General features: G+C 32.6%; 1 protein-coding gene across 2 annotated transcripts in view; it reads left to right on the top strand.

The window, feature by feature from the left end:
* The window catches only part of ABHD17B (abhydrolase domain containing 17B), a 28,402-nt gene extending 4,668 nt beyond the window's left edge, over positions 1 to 23,734 (top strand). Inside the window, exons 2-5 of one of the 2 annotated variants that reach the window (XM_031943682.1) lie at positions 12,872 to 12,998; positions 16,205 to 16,679; positions 19,392 to 19,571; positions 22,158 to 23,734. In XM_031943682.1, coding sequence (XP_031799542.1) covers positions 16,213 to 16,679; positions 19,392 to 19,571; positions 22,158 to 22,377 — 867 coding nt within the window. In that variant the 5' untranslated portion in view covers positions 12,872 to 12,998; positions 16,205 to 16,212 and the 3' untranslated portion in view covers positions 22,378 to 23,734. The remainder of the gene's footprint in view (positions 1 to 12,871; positions 12,999 to 16,204; positions 16,680 to 19,391; positions 19,572 to 22,157) is intronic. The other variant, XM_031943683.1, reaches the window with a different exon arrangement.
* The last annotated feature ends 185 nt before the right edge of the window (positions 23,735 to 23,919 follow it).

Raw genomic sequence — 23,919 nt, 5'->3', positions numbered from 1 at the left:
ATAGCCATCATAGTAACAGAGCTAGAACAAGAAGACTGTATTTCCTGACTTACAGGCTTCTGTACTTTCCATCATATTGCAGTAGGTAACATCCAGCTTGAAAAATAAATAAATTCTTTCCTCTTCAACTATTCAAGTAAAAATTACCATATGTTCATAATTCTCTAGAAAAGATTTTTAACATTTTACATATAACGTTAATGCAAATATAATACAATGCTAACATTATATTTATTAAACTGTTAAGTCATTTATGCTGTACATCTGTAGAACCCCACTGCCACCATTTTATAAAGTTTGTTTAGTGTTATATTTTCTTCAAAGACTGTAAGTAGCATTAAATTGAGCTTTTATTCATTTAATGGGAATTAGGAAGGTCTTCATAACAGGAAGGAAATAACAATAATTGATTATAAACATTGTGAGATGACTTTTAAAAATAGATCTCTTTTATACAATAATAGAGACAAATTGATTTAGTTTGGGGGAATTCTTGTCTTTGGATGAACTATTAATTTGAAACCTAATTTCTAAGTTTTCCATTTTTATCACCATGTGTTTATTATTTCACTATGGCTTATGAACTTAACAGATTTCAACATGTTTGTTGTTGATTAATCATTTTCAGTCCTGTCTGGTCCTTTATGACTCCTTTTGGAAGTTTTCTTAGCAAAGATATTAGAATGGTTTTCAACTTCTTTCTTCAGTTCATTTTACAGGTGAGAAAAACATGGGTAATTGACTTGACCCAGGGTCACTCAATTAGTAAGTATCTGAGGACAAATTTTAACTCAGATCTTAAATATTTCCAGGCCTGGCACTCTATCTACTTGTAAAGAAGCCCCTGAACTTGTTTTTTTGTTTCCCAAATTTCCAGAGATAACTCCCCCCCCCACCCCCCAGCCCCCAAACACACTTCACCACCTAGTTGCCCTACATCAGATAACTACTTAGGGTAATACCACTTAGGTACATACCACTTGGATTCTGAGAGTTGGTTTATATGTACTATATCCAATTTCATCCAGGCAGTTAGGCAATACCATAGATAGACCTCAGGATGACTTGTGTTCAAATGTGACCTTAAAGATTTATAAATTTTGTGACCTGAGCAAGTCATTTAACTTATCTGTCTCACTTTCTTCAACTATAAAATGAGGGCACCTACTTCCCAAGGTTGTTATAAGGATCAAAAGAAATAATAACTGTAAAACCCTTGGCATCATCCTTTCATCTAAGGCTTGCCTTGATAACATGAAAATGTTTTGAAAAGTTACAAAGTGCTTTGTAAGGATGGAGTAAGTGCTTTTTGTGGGAGGACAATCAGAGCAAAGAAAAGGAAACAAGAGGTGAACTTGGTATGAAGTAGTAGGCCAGTTTACTTGGATTGTAGAATTCAAAGAAGAGTAAAGTATAAGAAACCTGAAAAACTAGATCAAGGCCAGGTTGTAATAAATTTTAAATACCAGATGACTTTATATTTGATTCTAGAAGTGACAGAGAGTCACTAGAGCTTATTGATCCAGGTGACATGCTTTAGAAAAGTCATCTAGAGCTAAGTGGAGGATGGATTGGAGTGTAGGGGGAGAGGCTTGAGTCAGGAAAAACTGTTAAAAGACTTATTGAAATGGTTCAGGTGAGAGAAGATGAGGACCAAAATCTTTTGAAACAAGGGAGATTTCCATGAAAGATTTATCTTGCTGCAATAAGAGACTATTTGGGGTTATGTAATATAAATTTCTAGTGGACCCCAGTCAGCCTGATAATATGATTTTTCTCCAGTTTCATTCAGCAGCATATTTGTAAAAGCAAAGGCATTGAATGGAGTGATGATTGATTCAAGACTGAGATCTGTAAGATTCAGATTGGGGGAGAAGGACTCAACTCAGCAGAATTGAACTAGTTCATCAAGTGCTTAAGGTGGGAAAGGAAAAAGAGGATAGTTAGAGTGAGGGGAAAGAACTGAGGTACTAGAAATCTTGGTTTTGGTGAAAGACAAGATTTGAGGTTATAAAGCAAAGGTGGAATGAGAATAGATTGTTATTAGATAAAATAATTTCAGAATTCATGATTGTGGAAGTAGTGCATTTTGTGAGTGATAGCAAGATCAAATGTATGAATATCTTTGTAGCTAATATGAGATGGAGCAGTAGGTCATGTGAAATAAATCAGTTGAAAAACTGATAAAAGGGCAGGTATTGAGAGATTGAGCCAGGCAGTAAATTCTTTAAGATGCAGAGCATAAGGTAGTTTTCTCAAGAAATATAACCAAAGAAGGTTTAACTAGAGGTATTAGGTTCTTGTGGGGGAAGGAAAGAAAAGAAAAGATTAAACAAATGAATTTTTTTTTTTTTAAAGATTTGGGAAACTTTGTGATAATTGTGAGAAGATAATGGGCTGCTTTGCCAGAGAATTGGAGGTGGGAACATTCCTATCTGGGTGGATTAAAGAAAAAAGCTCTATCTTAGCAGTAGAGAGAGTGGAGGAATATGTTATTTGAATGATATGATATAAAGAGATGGGGAGGGTGTGTTTTGTTTTTTTTTCTGGAAAGTATAATGTGAAGTTCTTGACTGAGGAAATTGTTAAAGGCAACTGTGAAGACCATTTGGAACAGCCAAAATAGAGTGTAAGCTAGTGAATCGATTAGGGAGGATATAGAATGTTTTCCTGACTGCATCGTGGACTCAGTCAGCAGTTTTCTGATTTCTTCCTGCTTTATTCAGCAGTTAAATGAACCAAAACAAAGAAGGCAGGTGGTGGGAATAATCCCACCTTGGAAGTTGGCAAAGCATGATCTCTGATGGGACAAAAAGGCAAGGGATTATCAGTAGGAAATTATGTAGAATTGATTTACTTCACATGAATAAAAAAGTAAAGAAAGAGGAGTATAAATACTCTTTGATAATTTTATCCTGTAGCCATTAGGGAGCCATTGAAGATTTTAGCGCAGAGGGAGAACATATTAATAACAGCATTTCTGTTGTATCTACTGTGTAACAGACATAGTGCTAATCAATACTTAACAAATTTTAAGTCATTTGATTTTCACAGCAACTCTGGAAGGTAGGTGCCCTTTTTATCCCTATTTTTCAGTTGAAGAAACTAATGTGTTTATACACACACACATACATATATATGTATATGTGTGTATTATATATGTTACAATTGAGGAAACTGAAATAAACAGTGATTAAGTGATTTGTCTTCAGGATTACAAGTGTCAGATCCTGAATTCAGAACTTAAGTTTTTTTGACTCCAGACCCAGTGCTTTATTCACTGTGCCAGCTAGCTGGTCAGATCTATGCTTTAGGAAAATTATGTTAGTGCTCTGTGGATAATTTGTTGAAGAAGGGAAAGATTGAAGACAGGGTGAGGTTATAATAGTCTAAACTACTGTGGTAATTGTATTAGAAAGGAGAGGAATGCAAAGATGGTATAACAATAGATTTTATTAGAGTTGGAAACTAATTGGTTATGTAGAGTGAGAGAAAGAGTTCCATGTAACTCAAGTTTATAAATATGTGACTTGAAGAATGGTAGTATCTTCAGAAATAGGGAATTTATTTAGTTTTAGATATGTTCAATTTGAGGTGTTAATGATTATATCCAGTTAGAGATAGCAATAAGGAAACTAGCTATATGAGATTGGAATTCAGAACAGATATTAGAGCTGGTAATAAAAAATTTAGAAGTTGTCCTTTGTAGAGATGATAATTGAACCCATGAGAATAGATGAGATCATAAAGGCAAAGAATTTAGAGAGATGGAGAAGAGGATCCAGACAGAGCCTTGGGGGACATACATGCTCATTAGCTTAAAGATGGGTGATTATAAAACCATGGAGACTAAGGATTAGATAGGAACACCAGGAAATAGCAGTGCCTTGAAAGCCAAAAGAATAAAGAAGTTTTGAGTGATGAGGAGGAGGATCAATAGTAAAAAGTCAAGAAGGATGAGGATTGAAAAAAGACTAGATGGGATTTAAGCAGTTATCTTTGAAAGAGACATGTCAGTATACTACTGGTAGTATGAGAAGCTAGATTTCCTAGGGGTTGAAGAAAGGAAGCATTGGGAAATAGATAACTTTTTAGGAGGTTCTCTGTTAAAGGGAAACATGGTTATAGAGCATAAAATTCAGTTCACATTATCACAAAAGTTCAAAGTTGTAGAGGGCCTAGAGGCCACCTAGTCAAACATGTTCCTAATAAATGCCTCTGCAGCAGATTCAATAAACGGTTACCTACATTTCATTTGAAAACTTCCACTAAGGAGCAATCCACTACTTCCTAAGTTAACCCCCACCACTTTTTAGACCTCTGATTATTAGCAACCTTTTTCTCATATAGAGCTGAGATCTGAGACTCTAGTCTGTTCCTAATTCTCTAAATCCTGTCTTCATCAGGGTAAATATCCCATTTCTTCAATCATCTTTAGATAATATGGTCTCCAGTTCCTTAACTATCCTGGTCACATCCTTGTGATCAGTGTTCTTCCTAAAATGGGGTACCTAGAATTGTAGAGATGTAACATTATCAAAGTAGAGCACAGTGTGGACTATAATCTCCCTCATTCTGCATGTAGCAGGGCCTCAAGCAAGTGTCTCTTTTTATTGCTTAGGGATTCTAAGGCAAAATGACAGGTCTCCAGGCAAAAGCTAGATCTGCTCTCTCAAAGTCTAGGACTAGAATTGAGGGCAAAGTTGTACTTAGCAGGTAAGATTTGCATCACTCACTGTAGAGTTCATGCTTGTTGACAGTGGATTTAGGAAGAAGTTCTAGTCTCTTCAGTTTAGAATATTAAGCTTTTTGCAGAAGGCTAATTTTTAATATGACTAAGTAATGTGAAATTTGTCCTTTGTTTTTTGACACCTCCCCAACTTTTCATGATTTTTTTGATTGAACTCTTAGAGGGGGACTCTAAGCATTACTCATGGATGATTGGGTGGGGAAGAGATCTGTGTTTAAATTCATGAAGATCTAAAATAAATAGAAACTTGATTAACTGTTGACGGCCTAAAAGGTGTTTTGAAACATAGGCATTCCCTAAGAAAAACAGAAAGCATCAGTAAAATTTTTAAAATTGAGATCAGAGGTAATAATTTTGGCAGAATCTATTTTCTTAATGAAATATAAAATTGTACTTTAGACCTTAAAAGGGAAGGGATCTTGAAGGTATGAGCCACAAGCTAAAGACTTGAATTAATTTCCAAGAGGACCCCACAGTCATAGATATCAAGACATTATTTCATTAACCATTATGTTCTAAGTAAACTTGTTCACTTAATTATAAGAAGGGAATTGTCTTTTGTGTTATATTTCTATGTTTTTCACCTTTAGATCATTTCTAAAAATGAGCACCTTGTATAGAACACTAGGAAATTAGTATCTTAGGGAGCAGAATTGCATGTCAACCTTATTGACCCCGTGTTGGAGGGGAATGAGAGGTGATAAGGTCAGTGTTTCCTCAGGGTTCTTTTCCATTAAGTTAGTTTTTCCTTTATATCTTTAAAAGTTGTTTTGTAGCTCCTTAAGTACAAATGTTATGCAAATATTGTTACAATCTTAAGTAGTTTTTATATCTATTTTTCCCCAAGAGAAAGGACATATCTATCTAGACTTTTAACGATCAATTAATATTTTTTTAATTTAAAAGTCATATTTAGAGACAGTCTTTTTCCCAAAAGAATTAGTTTGAGTTACTGATATAAAATTGAAGGAGATGTTAGACATCACCAAGTTCAAATTAGAGATATAGAAAAGTTAAGTGACTTGTGGAGGGTCACACATCAAGGGAGTGGCTGAAGTTTGGATTTTGAACTTAGATTTTTATGACACCACATTTTATGACACCACTGTTGACTTAACATTGTATACATAAACCATATTACTTTTCAGAAGGCCATCAACTAAAGAAGAAATAGAAATGTTTTTTTCATAATTAGTGGCAGAATGAGAATCAGAATACCTGGCTTCAAATCTTGCCTTTCCTACTTGCCACAGAATCATTTACCATCCCTTTTTTGTCTCTGGAGTTATATTAGATCAAAGCTTTTTAAACTGTGGGTCATGACCCCTCTCCCATATAGGATTGTGTAACTGAGTATGGAGGTCACAAAATTATAGTTATTACTAAATATTTGATTTGCTTATCTATTTTATATACCTGGGGTCATGTAAAAATTTCTCAGTGAAAAGGAGGTTGCAAATGAAAAAATTTTAAAAGATCTGAACTTGATGGCTTGTGAGTTCTCTTTTAACTCAAAATTCCTTGATACTAGTAAAATTTTATTGATCAAAGCACTATGGCCATTTTCAAGTTGCTTAATAAAAATACATAAATGAATTGGGATCTCAGTGATACAGGTGTTACTCTACCAATACAAGTCCTATCTGGCAATACTTAAACAGTCTGATCAACTTAATCTGTGTCCTCTCATAAGCTGATTTTAGAGCATCAACCCAGTATTCTGAGAGTCTTCCTTGCTTTTTCTTGATACAACAGATACTATTGAAACACGTGAGCTAACTCTCATTTTATCTCTTTTCTCTTTTGAGTAATTCTCAATTTAAATTCTTTGGAGAATAATAAACAGTAAACAGCCAAAAGAAAGTAAAACTGCCAAAAGAATATTAGATTTTAAAATTTAGGGCTTTATTTTTATATAGAAGTGTGAGATTATTAAAAGAACCAGTTTTTTTTTTTTTTTTTTTTTTTTTTTGATTCTTTGCTTGGCATTAATTATCAGAGATTCACTAAATAAGCTTTACCTTTTAAAATTTTTCTTTCAAGGAATCTTTTATGATTTTGATGCAGAATATTCTTATGTAGCATTTAGCTTTTTAGCATCAGCTGTTTTTTGTACTAAGCACAACATTCTCTACATCTTTGAAACAGTTCTATAATGGTAAAGATGTGATCTTACATTTTTACACTTTTTTTTAAATATGTGAATTCTACTTTTCTAATAACTTCATCATGCATTGTTTGGTTTTTATATATTGATAACACCAATTTGGGTAATGTGTCTAATTTCTCTAAGCCTTTGGTGTTTTTCTTTAGACACTTGGATATATATAACTTCTGTCATGACCTCTGGGTCTACTTGATAATAGTTTAGCTCTTTTCCTATCATAGTTCTTTGTAGTGACATTTCTACAAACACTCTGTAGTATGAAAAGTATAAAAATTCTTATAATATTTTCATTCATTTGTTGTCCTTTAATTTCATCTTTAAATACCATCAAGGTGACTTTGCTTAGTTGGATCCAACTTTTAAAAAAAAAATTTCCCCCTCTACAGGCTCACAATTTTATGAAGTCTTGTGATCTTTTTTAACATGTAAGATTTCACAAATGAGTTAAATTTTCAAAATTGATCTTGCTTTTAGTTGCCATAACTCTGAAATTGCAGGCAACTGGAATATCTAGTAAGTGAGGAGCTAAGAATTTTTACCTGTTTATGGCAATTGATTTGTATCACTTAAAAATTCTGTATGAAATTGCAATCGATTTATATGTTTGTCATTTTTCTGTTTTCTAGTACCTGTTTTATTTAGGTACCTAGTTTATTTAAATATAACTGGTTTGAGCTCTTCATTGCTTTCTCATTTTTCTTTTAAATGCTTAATAATGTCTCTGATTCTGCAATGTCTTGTTGAATAAAATAACTTTATTTCTGAAGATGTTATTTAAAACTTGTCTCAATAAGCACCATCCTGTTCTTTTCTAGGAGAAAAAATTCATGATACATGAGTTTTATTTCCGTGCTCCTGAATAGCATTTTCCAATAGGTTTGTTTGTTTGTTTGTTTCGTTTCGTTTCGTTTCTTTCTTTCTTTCTTTCTTAAACTTTGGCTACATGATGAGAAGATGGGAGTCATTGAAAAAAAATCCTGATGTAGGAAAAGATTGAAAGGAAAAGGGGACAGCAGAGGATGAAATGAATAGATAATGTCACAATAAACATGAACTTGGACAGACTTTAAAAGATAATGAAGGGTCCTTGGAGTCACATAGAGTGGTATGCAAATAAAAACTGAATAACAATTACTTCCTTTTATTCTCTTCTCCCTTCCTAGAGAGCAGTATCCTTGAGAACTTGACTTTGAATTTTGCATACATTAATATCTTGTATCACAACTTATACTTTATTAGAAAGTAGAATGTTAAATTGTCATCTGTTTCCTACACTTTAAGGAAGAGTACTTCTGGACATGATGATATAGGCCCTTGGAATGATAATGTTCAGTTCATTCTGACTTATTTAAATTTATAAAATAATTTGCATTTAATTTGAGTATTCTCTCAACAACTTTGTTTTTTGTCCTTCAAAATTCTACAATTACCATCTCTTAGAAAATGATAAGCAAATCAGAAATTTCAGTCCTGAAATATTTTCTGAGTTCTGGAAACCCATCATGTCTAAAATCAAGCTCATTCTTTTTCTCCACTTTATTCCTCCTTTTTAAACTTTTTAAAGTGTGTGTGCCTTCACTATTCATGAAATATTTCACAATAAGAAAATTGGAATTTTCTTAGACTCTTTCTTTCCTTTCATGTTATAGGGAATCAGTTACCAAGTCCAATAATTACACTTTTCTAACATTTCTTTGTGTCTCATCCAATATTCCTTTGCTCTCTGACTACTTGCCTACGCTACCATAATAGCTTACCCACAGGTCTTCCTATACCCACTTCTTTCAGACCACTAATCTTTCATTCCATCTTTTATCTTTGTTTCCTTGAAGATCTAAATTTATATACTGCCATCTGAATAAACTTCAAACTTTTCCTCATATACATCATACCTTCTATCACTTTGTCTTTCCAGCCTTCTACTACTGTATTGCATACTCCTCTGTCAAGCTACATTTTTTTAAAAAGCAAAGTTACACCAACTTTTTGTGATTTGCAAACAGTTAAAAGAAAACAAGTTTCACAGGGATAGGTAGCATGGAATGAAGATTGCAGTCAAAAATTCATTCTTCTTAATAAATCAACCCATTTACACAAAAGTTTCAAGTTTCTTTAAGATTAAAAGAAAATAAATGAATAGTGAAGAAGCTTGTTGCAGGTGTTAGTTGGTTAAGTAACCTTAAAACCAAATTTATTTGCATACTTATATATTTACAAGACAGGTGACTGGCGCAAATGGCAGTGTGGCAGCTAGAGTCCAATGTTCGAGGAAAATAACTTTAATGTGCATAAAATAAGCTTATTTGGAAAAAGGATACCTATCAGAACTTAAATTTCTTTCCCCCCTTTTTTTATTCAATAATACTTTATTTTCCCAATTATATATGAAGATAGTTTTCAACATTCATTTTGAATTTGAAATTTTTACTTCTTCCTCTTTCCTCTCTTTTCTCTCTCCTTCCCAAGATAGCAAGCCATATGATAGAGGTTGTATGTGTACAATCATTTTAAACATTTTCATACTATTTGTCTTGTGAAAGACAAATCATTACAGAAGGGAAACCCTATGAGAAAAAAACAAACCAAAAAAAGGTGATCTGTATTCAATCTCCATAGTTCTCTCTGAATACAAATGATTATCTTCCATCCCAAGTCTATTGGAATTGTCTTGAATCAACATATTGCTGAGAAGAGCTGTTACTATACTATGTACAGTGTTCTGGTTCTGTTCCCTTTACTTAGCATCAGTTCATGTAAGTCTTTACAGGCTTTTCTGAAATCAGCTTGCTCATCATTCCTCATAGAACAATAATATTTCATTATATTCATTTATCATAATTTATTCAGACTCCAGTTAATGAGCATACACTCAGTTTTGAATTCTTTGCTACCATAAAAAAGAATTGCTAAAAACATTTTTGCACATGTGGGTCCTTTTCTTGTCTTTTGTAATCTCCTTTAAGATGCAGACCTAATGAGACACTGCTGGATCAAAGGATTTGATAGTTTATTAGCTCTTTCCTGTCATTTTAGCCAATCTGGTGCCTCAGAATTGTTTTAATTTTCATTTCTCCAATGAGTACTAATTTCAAGAACATTATTTCATGTGACTACAGCTGACTTCTAAAAATCATTGGGGAATAGCTGGAGAATGTCTTATATTCTTATAAATTTTGACTGTTTTAGAAATAAGGCCTCTATCAGAAAGACTGACAGTAAAAAATTTCTCCAGCTTTCTGCTTTCCTTCTAATTTTGTGCTGTATTGGTTTTGTTTGTGCAAAAAACTTTTAAATTTTGAACATATTAAATTAAAAAGATATTGAATAACAACTTAAAATTTCTAAGAAAAAACTGAACATGGGTTTCAAGTGTCTAAGGATTACCTGATGCTTTGATGCTTTTGTTAAGAGGTGGTGCACAATTTAATCAATGAGCTAGTTTTGAAATGAAGAATGGCACTGGAAAATGGTTTGTGAATTGATCAATAAGAATTTTTTTTTTTAATTAAGAATTTATTAAGTGATTAATCTGTGCTTAGCATTGTGTTAAGTAACGGGGATACAAAGACCAGAAAATAGACCTGCTTTCATGGAAGGTGAGTGTTCTCTTCTCTAAAGTTTAATCATTCTCTGGGAGCAGGTTTTTTTGAGGGGCTTCTGGAAGCAGCCTTAGTTTCAGTTCAGAGTAATAATCACCTCAAATGCAGCCAGCTGTTAAAGTCCAGATCCTTTATTTTCTCTTTCCTTCATTTGGAACTCGGCTAGCTTTCTGGAGGCCTTCCAGATCTTGGTTTCAGTGTTCTCCACAGGACAGCCTGCCACCTCTTCTGTCTTTCTTAGTTCTGCCCAACTGAATCCTGCCTTCTCAATCTCCCAGAGTGCTCTTTGGCCCTGAGAGCTTCTTGCTTATATCCTTCACACTGAGTATACTCCAATCATTACATCACTAGGAAACCATTATTTGTTGTAGGATTAAATCAATGCTAAATTAGATTTAACTATTGTCTCCTCAATTCCACTGACTTAGCACCTTGTAAGAATTCTAACAGGTGAGTTCTTAAAAACTGTCTAGTGTTGAAATAGTTTTGCTTAGTAGTTTTGATTTGATTTTACCTTATCACAATTAACTTTATCTTCAGCTAAATGAAGGTCTATGAAATTGGCTTTCATTACAGAATGTGGGATTCGTTATTTAAAAAACAAAACCTGTCCAGATTATTTACTTTGAACTTAGAAATAAATGTATAAAGTTTTTGAAAGTGCTGAGATTAAATTTAACTTTTTGCCAGAATTGAGTTTTATGTGGAGATTAGACACATTAAGAATGAATCTGTTGTTACATGGCTTTAATCTGAGGGTAATTGTTTACTATCTACACAAGCATTATTACCTTAATTTTGCCTTTTCTTATCAGAAGCATGGTAGAATGTTTAGACTTGATACAGAAAAAATACTTTCATAACTAGTCATGATGAAGGAAGATTCTTTAATACATTGCTTTTTAAACATTAGAATTGATATGGAAATGAGAGGAGAAAGAAATAGTATTTAAGGAGGATTTTTTTTTTTTTTTTTTTTACATTGGCCTACCTGTTTTAATCTTTGTCAGTGAATAGGAAAAAGTTAGCAAGGGCAAACATTTCGATAATTGCCACTTATTTTAGGAAATTTCTTTGAACTTTCAGCAAAGTAAATAGTAGATTTTGGCAGAAGATTAGATAAAAGAGGAAACAAAGTTAACATTGTTACAAGCCTGGAAATCTGGTTGCTAGTAACTTTGAAAGCTGTTAAAAAAAAAAAAAAAAAAAAAAGTTTGGTCAGCTAGGGGATGTTGTAGAGGGGAAAATCAGTTCTATTTGAAACGTACTGAATTGTCTGTGGGACATTGTCACACTGTTGGCAGAAGATTTGAATCTAAGTGTTATAGATCAAGTTATAGTATGTTATAGCAAACTACTTAATTAAAAAAAAAATGTTAGACATTAAGCTTCTGAATTCATTGGTATAGGGAGCTTCTGATGTAGATTTCCCTCTATGAATATATCTTCTCTGCCACTTTTAGTTTCAAAAAGTAGTCTAGATTTGCTCAGAATTATCCAAGCTACATGTCAAAAGCAGTATTTAAACTCACATCTTCCTGCCTCTGATATTTGCTCTCTATCTTCTATGACTAGAAGCTTATTTTTTTAAAAAGTATATCCAAATTTATATACTTAAACAGAATTTATTTACTTTTAAGGTGCTTTGTTTTTAACCAACAACCACTAGAAATAATAGCAAAATTTTTATCAAAACAAAATGCCTTGTCATTTATACTTATTTAATAACTGAATGCTTAGTCTTACAAATATTTTTATGCCACATCCATTATCAAGTGTCATATTTTTCATATGTTGTAGGTGTTATCTAATGTAGAAATGGAAATATATGTTTACCACAAGCAACCAAAATAGTCCATGGATAGAATGTCCATGGAGCCAAAATGCATGGCTCTAACCTTGGAGATTTTGAGACATAAAAAGAAAGCTGCAGTACCTTAGAACCTACTTCAACTCCTTGTTTGCATATAGCCTGATCTTTCTATATTCTGCCTAAATTACTCACTAAACTTTGCAACAGGATTAGAAGAGATTTTTAAGGAATCTGTTACAAAAGGGATCCAGAATAATTCAAATAGAAAACTTCTGAGTTCTACCAATGATTTCATTTCATTTCTGCCCAGAGGATTCAGGGATATCATTTGATTAAAGTTATCTTTCTCTACTTGCATTTTCCCTGTGGGTGGTATTCCTTTTTACTATTTTTCCTCTCATCTTGGCTCTATCAATTAGAGAACTGTTTTACTATATGTGGACACGTCAAGCTATAAATTATATAAAGATAGAAATTACAAGTTCTTAAACCAGCTAGGTACAACTTGCTTATATTGATTGATTTTTTTTTTCTTGTTTTAGGCTGGGGCTACATGAGGAAGATAATTTTGAGCCTAAGACCATATCTAGAAAACCATTGTCTTAAAGTTGTCTTCGGCTATCTATATTTTCTCTAAGCCTGAGGGGAACCTCCCTTATCTTCCCAATTGTAAGTGCTCATTCAGGTCCCATTTTTGACCTCAACAGTATTGTTGAGTCTTTTTTTTTCTCATTCTGTCATAGTTTGAGTTTGCCATAAATAAGCATAGCTACTGTCCATATTGAACGGTAGAGGTAGTAGAAACAGCTGTGACTGTGCCATCTTGAATAAATCACCCAGTTTGATTCAGAGTTTACTCATCTGTAAAAAGGGGAACAAAATGAATTCTAAAATTCCTCCTAAGTTGGCCTGAACCCCAGGAGAGAAATCTGTGGGATAGGAAGGAAATGGCTTTCTTTGAACATGAATTTACCACAAAGCATTAGGATAGTAGGGAAGCTATGTAGCTCAGTGGATGTAAAATCCTGCCTCATATAATAGTAGTTATAAGACCCTGGCCATGTCACATAAGCATTGTTTGCTTTAATCTAATAGAGAAAGAAATGACAAACCACTTCAGTACCCCTGCCAGGAAAATCCAGTGTATGGTAAGATCCGTGAGATCACAAAAAGTTGGACACAAATCACAATAAATTGGGTGGTAATGGAGATGAAATATGACATGGTTTAGGATTGGACCTGGGAGTTCAGAATCAAAAAGAAGACTTCAAGAAAGTATCTCACGCCAAAGTTTTTTTTGTATTTTTTTTTATTATAGCTTTTTATTTACAAAACATATGCATGGGTAATTTTTCAACATTGACCCTTGCAAAAATCTTCTGTTCCAACTTTTCCCCTCCTTCCTCTCACCCCTCCTCTAGATGGCAGGTAGTCCAATATATATTAACTATATTAAAGTATAAGTTAAATACAATATATATATACATATTTATACAGTTATCTTGCTGCACAAAAAAAAAATCAGATTTAGAAAGAAGGTTAGTAAAAATAACCTGAGAAGGAAAACAAAAATGAAAGCAGACAATAATAGAAGTGGAAATGCTATATTGCTCCCATCAAATCTTAACAGCAATAACACACTTTAGAAGACTGAAAAATATGGTTTACTATCAAAACCACAGTGAGTTGAAGCAAAACAAAGAATAGAAATAAATGGAGGTGCACTATAATATGCAGATCTAATCAATTTGAAGGTAGATTTAATTTTAAAAATATTTATCAAATTTTTTTTTACTTGATTAATTTCTGAGATAAGGTATAAAAGAAGTCAGTGCTATGGATTTAAGATTGATTGTAACTGTCCCTTTCTCTCTTTTTTATTCCTTCATAGAGCCCTGTCTCTTTCTGATCTCAAAATCCTTAGAAAACTCAATAATTTTATGCTTATTTAAGAGTACAGACAAATTGAGAAAGTAGAAAGAAGGGTGGATAACAATAGAGAAGGGAATTAACCAAAACAAGTTTTGGAGAGCTTTAGGGAAAAAAGAAGGAAATAGGGCACCAATTAAGTCAGCATTTAGAAATATTTTTAGGAGCTTTCACAGCTATCAGTTCTCTTCTCTGACCAGCTCAGAAGATAATATGCAGACTTAACATTCTATCCTTTTATCCATATCGTTCTTCAACTCCTTATTATCTCTAATGCCTACAAAAATTGATGCTCAGAAAATGTTTACTCTGTGTATGATTTTCTCTATGGGCTTAGGAAGGTCTTATTATATCAGATAGACTTGGGGGAGAAGAAGGGACAGAGTTAAGAGAAACTTGGGATGGCTTGTATGGTATGATGTGGAGTGAATGGAACAAGGAGATCCAGGAACAATTTATACCATGATTGTGATTGATCGAGATTTCCCCTGCTTAGGATCTTCCTTGGCCTCTATTTCCCTTTACTCTGCACACACTCTGAGAAAGTATTTGCTAATTTAAGACTTTCATGGCATCCCTATATAACTTATTTCTGATACCTTTTCACTGTTATTAAATTAACATTTAAGAAAAGTACACATTTTATGACCAGCTAATTCCATCTTGAACAAGTTAAGTCTCATTTCTGATCTCTAGTATAGGTCACTCATTCAGTCATTCTATAAAAGTAGTTTTATTGGTTTGGGAACAAATGGCATCTTTTTAAGGCTTACTAAAGGTGGGCTCTAATTAGAAGTAGAAGCTACAATTTAGGTGGAGTTTTTCTAGTTGGTTTATTTTTTGTTTTTATCCTGTAACTAGTACAAGAGAAAGGATTAAAAAGAGAAACTTAAGGGGAAAAAGGTTTTATTCTGCTTCTTAAGAAATTGATACTTTACATGGAAATTTAAAAATATATCTATCACATTCCAGCTAATTTGAAACTTCTAGATATCTTCTTAATATAGTAACACACACATGTCCTACTTGGAATAAGTTTTGCCATAAATTTGACACAAATGAATATGACTAAAATTGTAAAACGGGAGTGGGGAACTTTTTTCCTGTCAAGGCCATTTGGATATTATTTGAGGCCTATATAAAATTATCAGCTTATAGAACTTAAGTAGTGGGAAGTTATTGTTATCTAGCTTCCAGTGCATCATCACCTGTGATTTAGCAGACCTTAAATGGCCTGCAGACCAGACATTCCCTACTCTTTCTATAAAGGTCAATCCCATCTAAGGTGTACAGAATTCTAAATGATTGATTAAGGTTGTACATTCTATATTATTTTGGTCATATATTTTCCCCAAAATCTAAATATTTATTTTATGAATATTAAGATTAACTATAAAATGTTAAAGATTTTCTATGATATCCATTATGTACTGGAGTTGGAAACATAATAACTGTGACTATAAGCTAGTCCCTTAATTTTCTCTTCATCAAAAAATGAGAGTAATACTTTTAGTGTTTGCCTCAAGAGTATTATGAGGCTTATATTCAGTGTTAGACTGTCAAGTATTTTAATGTAAACCTTAAAGCTCTATGGTGTTATTCATGTGGTTATTGTTCATTATTCCCCACATTTGTGAATTAGATATTATTCATTTTTGTTATAAATTTCAAAAAGCAGGGACCTTTTCACTTAAATGTGACCTTGCCAAGGGAATTTTCCCAACCATTCTTTCATAGAATTTCTATTTCTTAAAAATCACACATGCCTGAATCCCTTATAACCATAAACCCTAAATATAAATATATAAAACATAAACCATAAATGTTGCAGCAAGTTATTTTGTTCTTGTCTTTATAAACTCTTCCAATATAATGATATACAAATCCCATATTTAATGATTGAAAAGTTGTTGGGTTTTTGTTTTTTTTTTCCTTTTCTTTTATAGATTGGAACATGAATAATCTTTCATTTGGTGAACTATGTTGCCTCTTCTGCTGTCCACCCTGCCCAGGGAAAATTGCTTCTAAATTAGCATTTTTACCACCTGACCCTACTTATACTCTGATGTGTGATGAAAGTGGAAGTCGTTGGACCCTACATCTTTCAGAAAGAGCAGACTGGCAGTATTCTTCCAGAGAAAAAGATGCTATTGAATGTTTTATGACTAGAACCAGTAAAGGTAACAGGATTGCCTGTATGTTTGTGCGTTGCTCACCCAATGCCAAATATACTTTACTCTTCTCACATGGAAATGCTGTTGACCTTGGTCAAATGAGCAGTTTTTACATAGGACTGGGTTCAAGGATTAATTGCAATATATTTTCATATGATTATTCTGGATATGGAGCAAGTTCTGGGAAACCAACAGAGAAGAACCTTTATGCAGATGTTGATGCAGCGTGGTTGGCTCTTAGAACAAGGTAAATTTGAATTAATTGATTTACTCAACTTTTAAATACCTTGAACATGATAGACCAGTTTAAATATTTGTTTAGTTTTCCTAAAACATAAGAAACCAGGAATGGTGGCATGTGCCTAGTGTTTCTATTACTGAGGGAGGCTTGGTAGATTACTTGAATTTGGGATTTCAGAATTCCAGTAGGACTTCTCAGACAGGAGTCTGCATAAGATTGGGACCAATATGGGGGTGGGTGGGTGGGGGTGTGTAGAACTTTCAGGGTGTCTAAGGAGAAACAAACTGACTCAACTGGAAAAAACTCGAGATCTGATCATTATTTAAATTAGTCTTCATGTGTGGCCATTGCAGTTCCAGTTTGGTCAAGATGAAATGAGCATTCTCAAATTTAACAACAAAAAAAAAATAGGAATTTGTAAAGTTCTTAGTGATTACTTCCCTCTTCTCTCCCCAACATACATATCTGTTAGTTACTTTATTCATATTCCAAAGAAAATGTAATTTTAAAGTTGTACATAACATAATAAATTAATAAGGAGGTCTATACATTTTCTCTAGCCATTAGATTTTCATTGTTTAGATAGGCAACTAAAATAAAAGGCAAATCTTACTGTTCTTATAGGAATATTCAGTGATTAAATGGTTATATAAATTACATTATCTATTGGAGACCTCTCATTTATTCTAAATTGTGGCAATTTATAAAATATATTTTATCAGTCTACATTTTGTGTCCCTAATTATTAAGTAAGAATATAATGTGATATATACTTTATGTATTAGAAAAGGAAACTGAATCTATGATTTCAGTGGTAAGGACAAACTCCAGGTGAAGAAAATCCTTAAGGCAGGTTGGTTGGCATCACTTTTCTAACTTAGTCTTTAAAAGATTGCCTTCAAGCCCTGAGAAATTAAGTAACTTTTCTAGCTCAAGAAATGACAGAGAGAAGACTTGAAATGCATCTTAGTGTTTTAAACGATAATTTTCCAGTCACTATGCCATACTGCTTTTCTGTATATAGGAGAGGAGTTAAATGATAAAATTTCAAGTTGATACTTTGAGCTTTAATCAGGGATTTTAAATATCATCGATTTTTTTCTGTTCCCTGTACATCATATTGAATTAATTTATACCGTAATTTGGAAGATTGATTATGAGTGTTTTAAATTTGCTTTCAGCCCTTAGAATGATAAAATCACAGGATTTTATAATTTAAAAAAGCGACCTCACAGGTCATATTCTTTAGTCCACTGTTAGGAAGAAATAAAACCAGGATAGGTTAAGTAACTTGTATGATTGTTTGTTACTAACAAAGATGGGAAGTCAGATCTCCTAACTCCCACACCAATTTGGTGTTTTTGTTTTTCTCTCCCATTGTTCTTTTTACAATAGTCTTTAAGTTTTTACTCCATAAGAGTTAATTTTATGTAAAAATAACAGCATAGTTTCATTAATTAAGCATATTGAAACCAAAATACAAATTCTGATTCTGCCATTGAATTTTCAGGCACATCATTTATTTCTAGGCAACACTTTTTTTTTTTTTTTTTTTTTTTTTTTTTTGGCTGATTGGAATCGGAAAGGAATAGAGAGGAAAGAGATCATGAGAGTTTTTTTAGTCCAGTAAATCTAATTGTACGATTGTCCCTATTGAAATCACACTTAAAAGAAATTTTCATGCCTGGGGATCTTATGGTTAGGTATTATTTGCCTTTCCTTTCTTCTGCATACATATACTCAAGGCCCCATTGTATCTGGAGAATTAGTAGTTAAATCATAACATAGTTCCAGTCCTGTGCCTTAGTGTTTACTCATAACTTCTTTAAATTTTAAATTTTATTTACCAACTCAAGGATGCAAAAAATAATTCCTCAGTTTATAAAAGCTATTTGTTGAATATAGCACCATGCTTATCTCTTAATACTAAAGTATCTCTGTATATATCCTATATTAAAATTTTTTTCTGGTAAAACAGTGAATTTAGGGAATACATTGGAGATAGAATTCAGTATTTCATAATTAGCAAAGAATACCTTTTTCCTTTTTGTGAAGAGCTTTCATAGAATTTCCTTATTTCACCCATGTACCTCAGATTATACAGAGTCAAAAAAAAGTAATTTATAATCATTTTTTAATCTTTTTAACGTGTTCCATTATCAATGACAAGGGTTACCTGGATAAATCAGTAGTGTCCTAAAACATTATTTCATTGAATAATGGAAAGTGCTTGATTTGACAGTGAAGTTGGAACCTGAATTATAGCCTTCAGCAAATCAATTTCTCTTGGTCTGAATTCCCTCATTTAGAAAACAAAAAAAGATTAGAGTAGATGGCTCTCTTAAATTTCTTTCTGACTGTAAATTTTCTTTTTTGTTGTTAACTTTTTTTGGTAAAAAAAAATTTGTAATATTTGCTTTTCATAGTGTAGTCATATCTATGCCTCAGGAAGTACTTTATGAAGAATAAATTATTTGGGAGCATAGAAACAGTTGGAGGATCAGTTTAGGGTGTTGTTACAAATAGTCTAGTTAGATGATCATAGGGAATTAAGTTAGGTGAGATAAGAATTGACAGGATTAAGCAACTGACTAGATAGAGAAGGAAAATTAAAAATGACCCTGAATTTCTATAACTAGCATTTATGATACTTATTGACAAATACAAATTGTTTGAAAAAAAATCATGTGTTTTTTTTTTAACTTTTGAACTTCACAGGTATGGTATCCGCCCTGAAAATGTGATTATATATGGCCAGAGTATAGGAACAGTACCATCTGTGGATCTTGCTGCTCGTTATGAGAGTGCTGCTGTCATTCTTCATTCCCCTCTGACCTCAGGAATGAGGGTAGCTTTTCCAGATACTAAGAAGACCTACTGCTTTGATGCATTCCCAAAGTAAGTGGCAATATTCAAAACTATTTATATTTAATATTTGGGGGGGGGGGGATTTCAGGGTAAAACAATAATATAAAATTACCTGTTCAGGTCATATTGGATATTCACTACATTTGGTATAAATGGTGAGTAAATTAGTGGGAAAGTTAATTTTATCCCACAAAAACTACTACTGTCATAGCAATAATTTTATAGTAACCCAGTTTTACATTTTTCAACAACTATACTCTCTTTTAGACTTTCAAAGAAAGAGTGCTGTTTTTTTACTAGGTCTTTAGAGCATTTAGGAAAAATTAGTATACTATGAAAAAGAAAGATTTGTTAAGAGGGAAGAATTGTCATATTTCAATCTTTCTCCTCTTTTCCATTGGCAGTGACACAGTGTTTTGTGAATGACAAGCCAAAAGCCAGTGACTCCGTATGGGAGCAGAATCACTCCAAAGAAAGGTTCTTTTAAAAATGAACTATCTAGACTGGTGACTTTAAAGGAGGAAGCTGATGGAATATGAGTAGGCCACCAGTTAAGTTGTCATTGTGAATGAGGAATGGTGGAACTTAAGTTAAATATGTATGCTTTAGCTAAGGTGTTATGTAGGGAGTGAAGAAAATCCTTTTGTGCTACTTAGACCAACTTATATACATCAAAGGAATCGTTAGCATCTTTGTCTTCTGATTCATCAATGGACAGACTAATATATTTGCCAAAAACTACCGGGCAAGAATATGAATTTCTGTTCTAAAACTGAGAGCTTTAAAACTTCTTTTTAAAAAGAAATGGTATGTCATAGTTGAGAAAAAGCCTGTCTTGGAGTGAAGAAATGTGGGTTCTGACTCTTTGTGACTCTAGGCAAGGTATTCTCTCAGTGTCCTGGACACTGTGTAACTTTACATAGCTATATAAATAGTTGTCTCTATGAGTTGCAGAGAAGATAGTATTTTGTATTAGTACACCAATTACATTGATATATGGTATAGACAGCACACTTGGAATTAAGTTGACATGAATTTAAATCCTCTCACCCTAAATTAATCCTTAACCTCTCTTCAACTTTGATTTCCTCACCTGTAAAAAGACTATACTAGAAGTGAGGATCAAGTGAGATGATACCATGAATGCTTTGCAAACTTTAAAACATTGTAAATATTATCTATTACTATTGTTATAATACAACAGACTTGATTAAAAAAATTTTTTTAAACATTTTTATTTTCCTGAGTTTAGTACAAACAAAACTTATTCAGACCATGAACCTTATTCACATCAGAATAACTTTGTAAAGAAATGTGATCTAAGTTCTAAGTAGATCTAAGATCTAAGTAGAAACTTGTTTTTAAAATAGAAAATATTGGCTATTTATACTTTTTGATAGTTTGGGGGAAGAAGAAACAGTGAAAATATTTTTGTTGAAGTAATAGTTTTAGAGACAAAAAAGGATTTTTTTTTTAATGGCTTGGAAAAAACATTTTTCTATTTCTGATAACATTTCTTCAAAGACAAATATAATGGTGGTTAGAACAAAAAGCATATTACTTCTGAATACATTGAAATTTTTACAAGAACATAAATATGAAATGATCTAGCAACAACACTATTACATCCTGAATCTGTTCAAGTTCTTGGCAGTAGTGAGTGACCCAAAGAGATCTATTTAATCACTTCTGTTTCAGAACCTCAATAAATAATTGCTTTACTAATTATTACCCTGTAACTCTAAATATGGTATCCCAAATAATCTGTTAACTTCCCAAAGACGTTAAGAAGACTGGATACTAGGGAAGAAAGAGGACAGGAAAAGTGTCTTCTCTCTATTAACTTGACTTGCTATTCTGACCATCCAACCCTATATTGCATAGTTCTTGATTTAGTTGCCTGCTAATGTGAATAATCCCTCAGTTACTTATTCCCTTATTGTGCAAGTTTTGTGAGCCTGCCTTTGATCACTCTCACCAGAAATTTAGTATGGAAGCAACATTTATTGAGTGATCCTCTAGCAAGAATTAGGTAATACTCAGCTTCCTCATGTAGTTCAGGGGAAGGGGTGTGTGTGTGTGTGTGTGTGTGTGTGTGTGTGTGTGTGTGTATTTTTTTTTTCCCTCTTGGTATTTTGTTCATTTTTTCTTTAGACCAAAAAAATTAGTTTCTGATATGTAAATTCCAGATGTAAGAATCTGCTTTAATAGCTTTTTGGTATAACAGAAGTGATCTTATATATAGTTTTATTTGTCAGTATTCTGCCTCATGAAGAAAGCTGTAATATAAATACAGTATACTAGTCTAATTAAAAATGCAAAAACCTGTTTTTTCACAGCATATTAGAACTATCCCCTTAAGACCCAGTAATGTGCAGTATATTTCTCTAGTTCACAAAGTTGGTAAATGGTAGAGGCATGGCTCAAATCCAGGTCTTCTAACTCTTTTATCTTTCAAAGTATACCATGATTCTAAAGCCAGGAAAAAAGAAAAAAACTTGTCTGAATGGATTCAGTGACATTTTTAGTAAACGGCTGAATAATCTCCCATCTTTTATAGCAAAAAGTCCATTGCTCATTTGTATAGCTAGCTTATTTTTCCCCTTTTCTTCGCAGCATTGACAAAGTTTCTAAAATAACCTCACCAGTGTTAATAATTCATGGGACTGAAGATGAAGTCATTGACTTTTCACATGGCCTCGCATTATTTGAACGCTGCCAAAGACCTGTGGAGCCTCTCTGGGTTGAAGGAGCAGGTCACAATGATGTGGAACTTTATGGACAGTACCTTGAACGATTGAAACAGTTTGTGTCACATGAACTAGTGAATTTGTAAATTTCTTTGTAGATTTACATACTGTGTTCTGTTTTGATGCTGAACTGGGCACCTTGGTAAATAACTTAAAACCTGAAGGTTTTGTTTTCAAATCATGTTAGTTGCCTTCATAAATGTACAGGTATGATTTGTTAACAGAATTAATGAAGGTTTTAATTATCAGTATAAAAAACTGGAAATAACAGTATCATGCAGTTAAGCTATGTAATTTATATATTTTATGTGAATTTTTTTTAAGAAACAAAAACCACCAAGATGAGTACTGTAAGAAATTTTAATTCTATAAAAAAATCAAATGCTGTAAAAATATTGCCAAATGCTTTCACATACCAGAAACGAATTTATAAATATTTTTTAAACATCTCAGTGTATTAATTCTTGTTGCACTAATATAATATTCTTTTAAAACCCATACATCTAAAACTGTGCAAATAGTCAATGTTAAAACAAATGGTAATAAACACCATGAAATGTGCAAGTGTAGAGTTGAACTAGACTCTGTTATGCAGGGTTAATGGTTAAAAGGTATTTTGTTGCCATTTTTGTATCCATATATCCCAATGGTTAGTCTTATTTTTCTCTTTTTGTTCATTACAGTGTTAGGCTTCATTTTTGTCCCCCATGTAATAATTTACCAACTGGTTACTTTATAAAGGGAAAGTCATTAGATAACACTAAATTTTAACTGACTTTGAGTCATGAGGTCAGTACTGTGAGGCAGTTACCTAAATTCTCATATTAGGAGTTTCAAAGATGTTAGAATTTCTAGAATGATTTATTGTGCGCAGCATTTTTTTTTTTTTTTTAACTTTGAATGATCGTGTAGAAATACAGTACTCTTAATAGTATGGAAACCTGAAATTTCATTTAGGTTTATTTTATTCAGTATCACATGCACATTCACTGCTGTATTCCATTCAGGTTTCCTTTGGCTGTTTTAAGTATAGAACTTCTTGGTTTTGGCTGCCATCTGAGAATATTACTAATTTACTCCTTAGTAGAAGAGAAAGAAAAGAGAGAACATTAACACTTTTGTATTAACTAATGTAGTTTAAAAAAAATTGCAGAAAAATAAAACTGTAAGTTGCCTTTTCCTTGGATGAATCTTGCCTGAATAAAATTATGAAAGAAAATGCAAATAAAATTAATGGTATGTAGTCTAATTTGTAAATGATTGAATATTGAAATAATACACACTGTGGATATATTTTAAGGCCTTATGTAGTTTTAATTGTTCTGCTTGTTCTGTGGTTATGTCTAAGACTATTGTATATGATTCCCTTAAAAGTATATCAAGTATTGTGAATGCTTTGGTTTAGATGTGTCAGATTTAACAGTAAAATAGCACATATCCCACTCAGCTGTGATTCTGTGTTTATATTTTCTCAACTCACAATCCTAATGCATTACTCTTTTCTCTGAAAAAAAAAAAATTGGGGGGGGGGGAGGATGGAGGAGTAAAGGTGAGGCACTATTGTAAATAACCTTTCTATAAAGAAAAAAATTTACTAAAAATCTGATTCATTATGAATTTCTTTCCTT

Source organism: Sarcophilus harrisii, chromosome 1, assembly GCF_902635505.1.
Source record: "Sarcophilus harrisii chromosome 1, mSarHar1.11, whole genome shotgun sequence".
In the NCBI taxonomy this organism is placed as follows: domain Eukaryota; kingdom Metazoa; phylum Chordata; class Mammalia; order Dasyuromorphia; family Dasyuridae; genus Sarcophilus; species Sarcophilus harrisii.
This window is presented reverse-complemented; position numbering and strand designations above follow the sequence as displayed.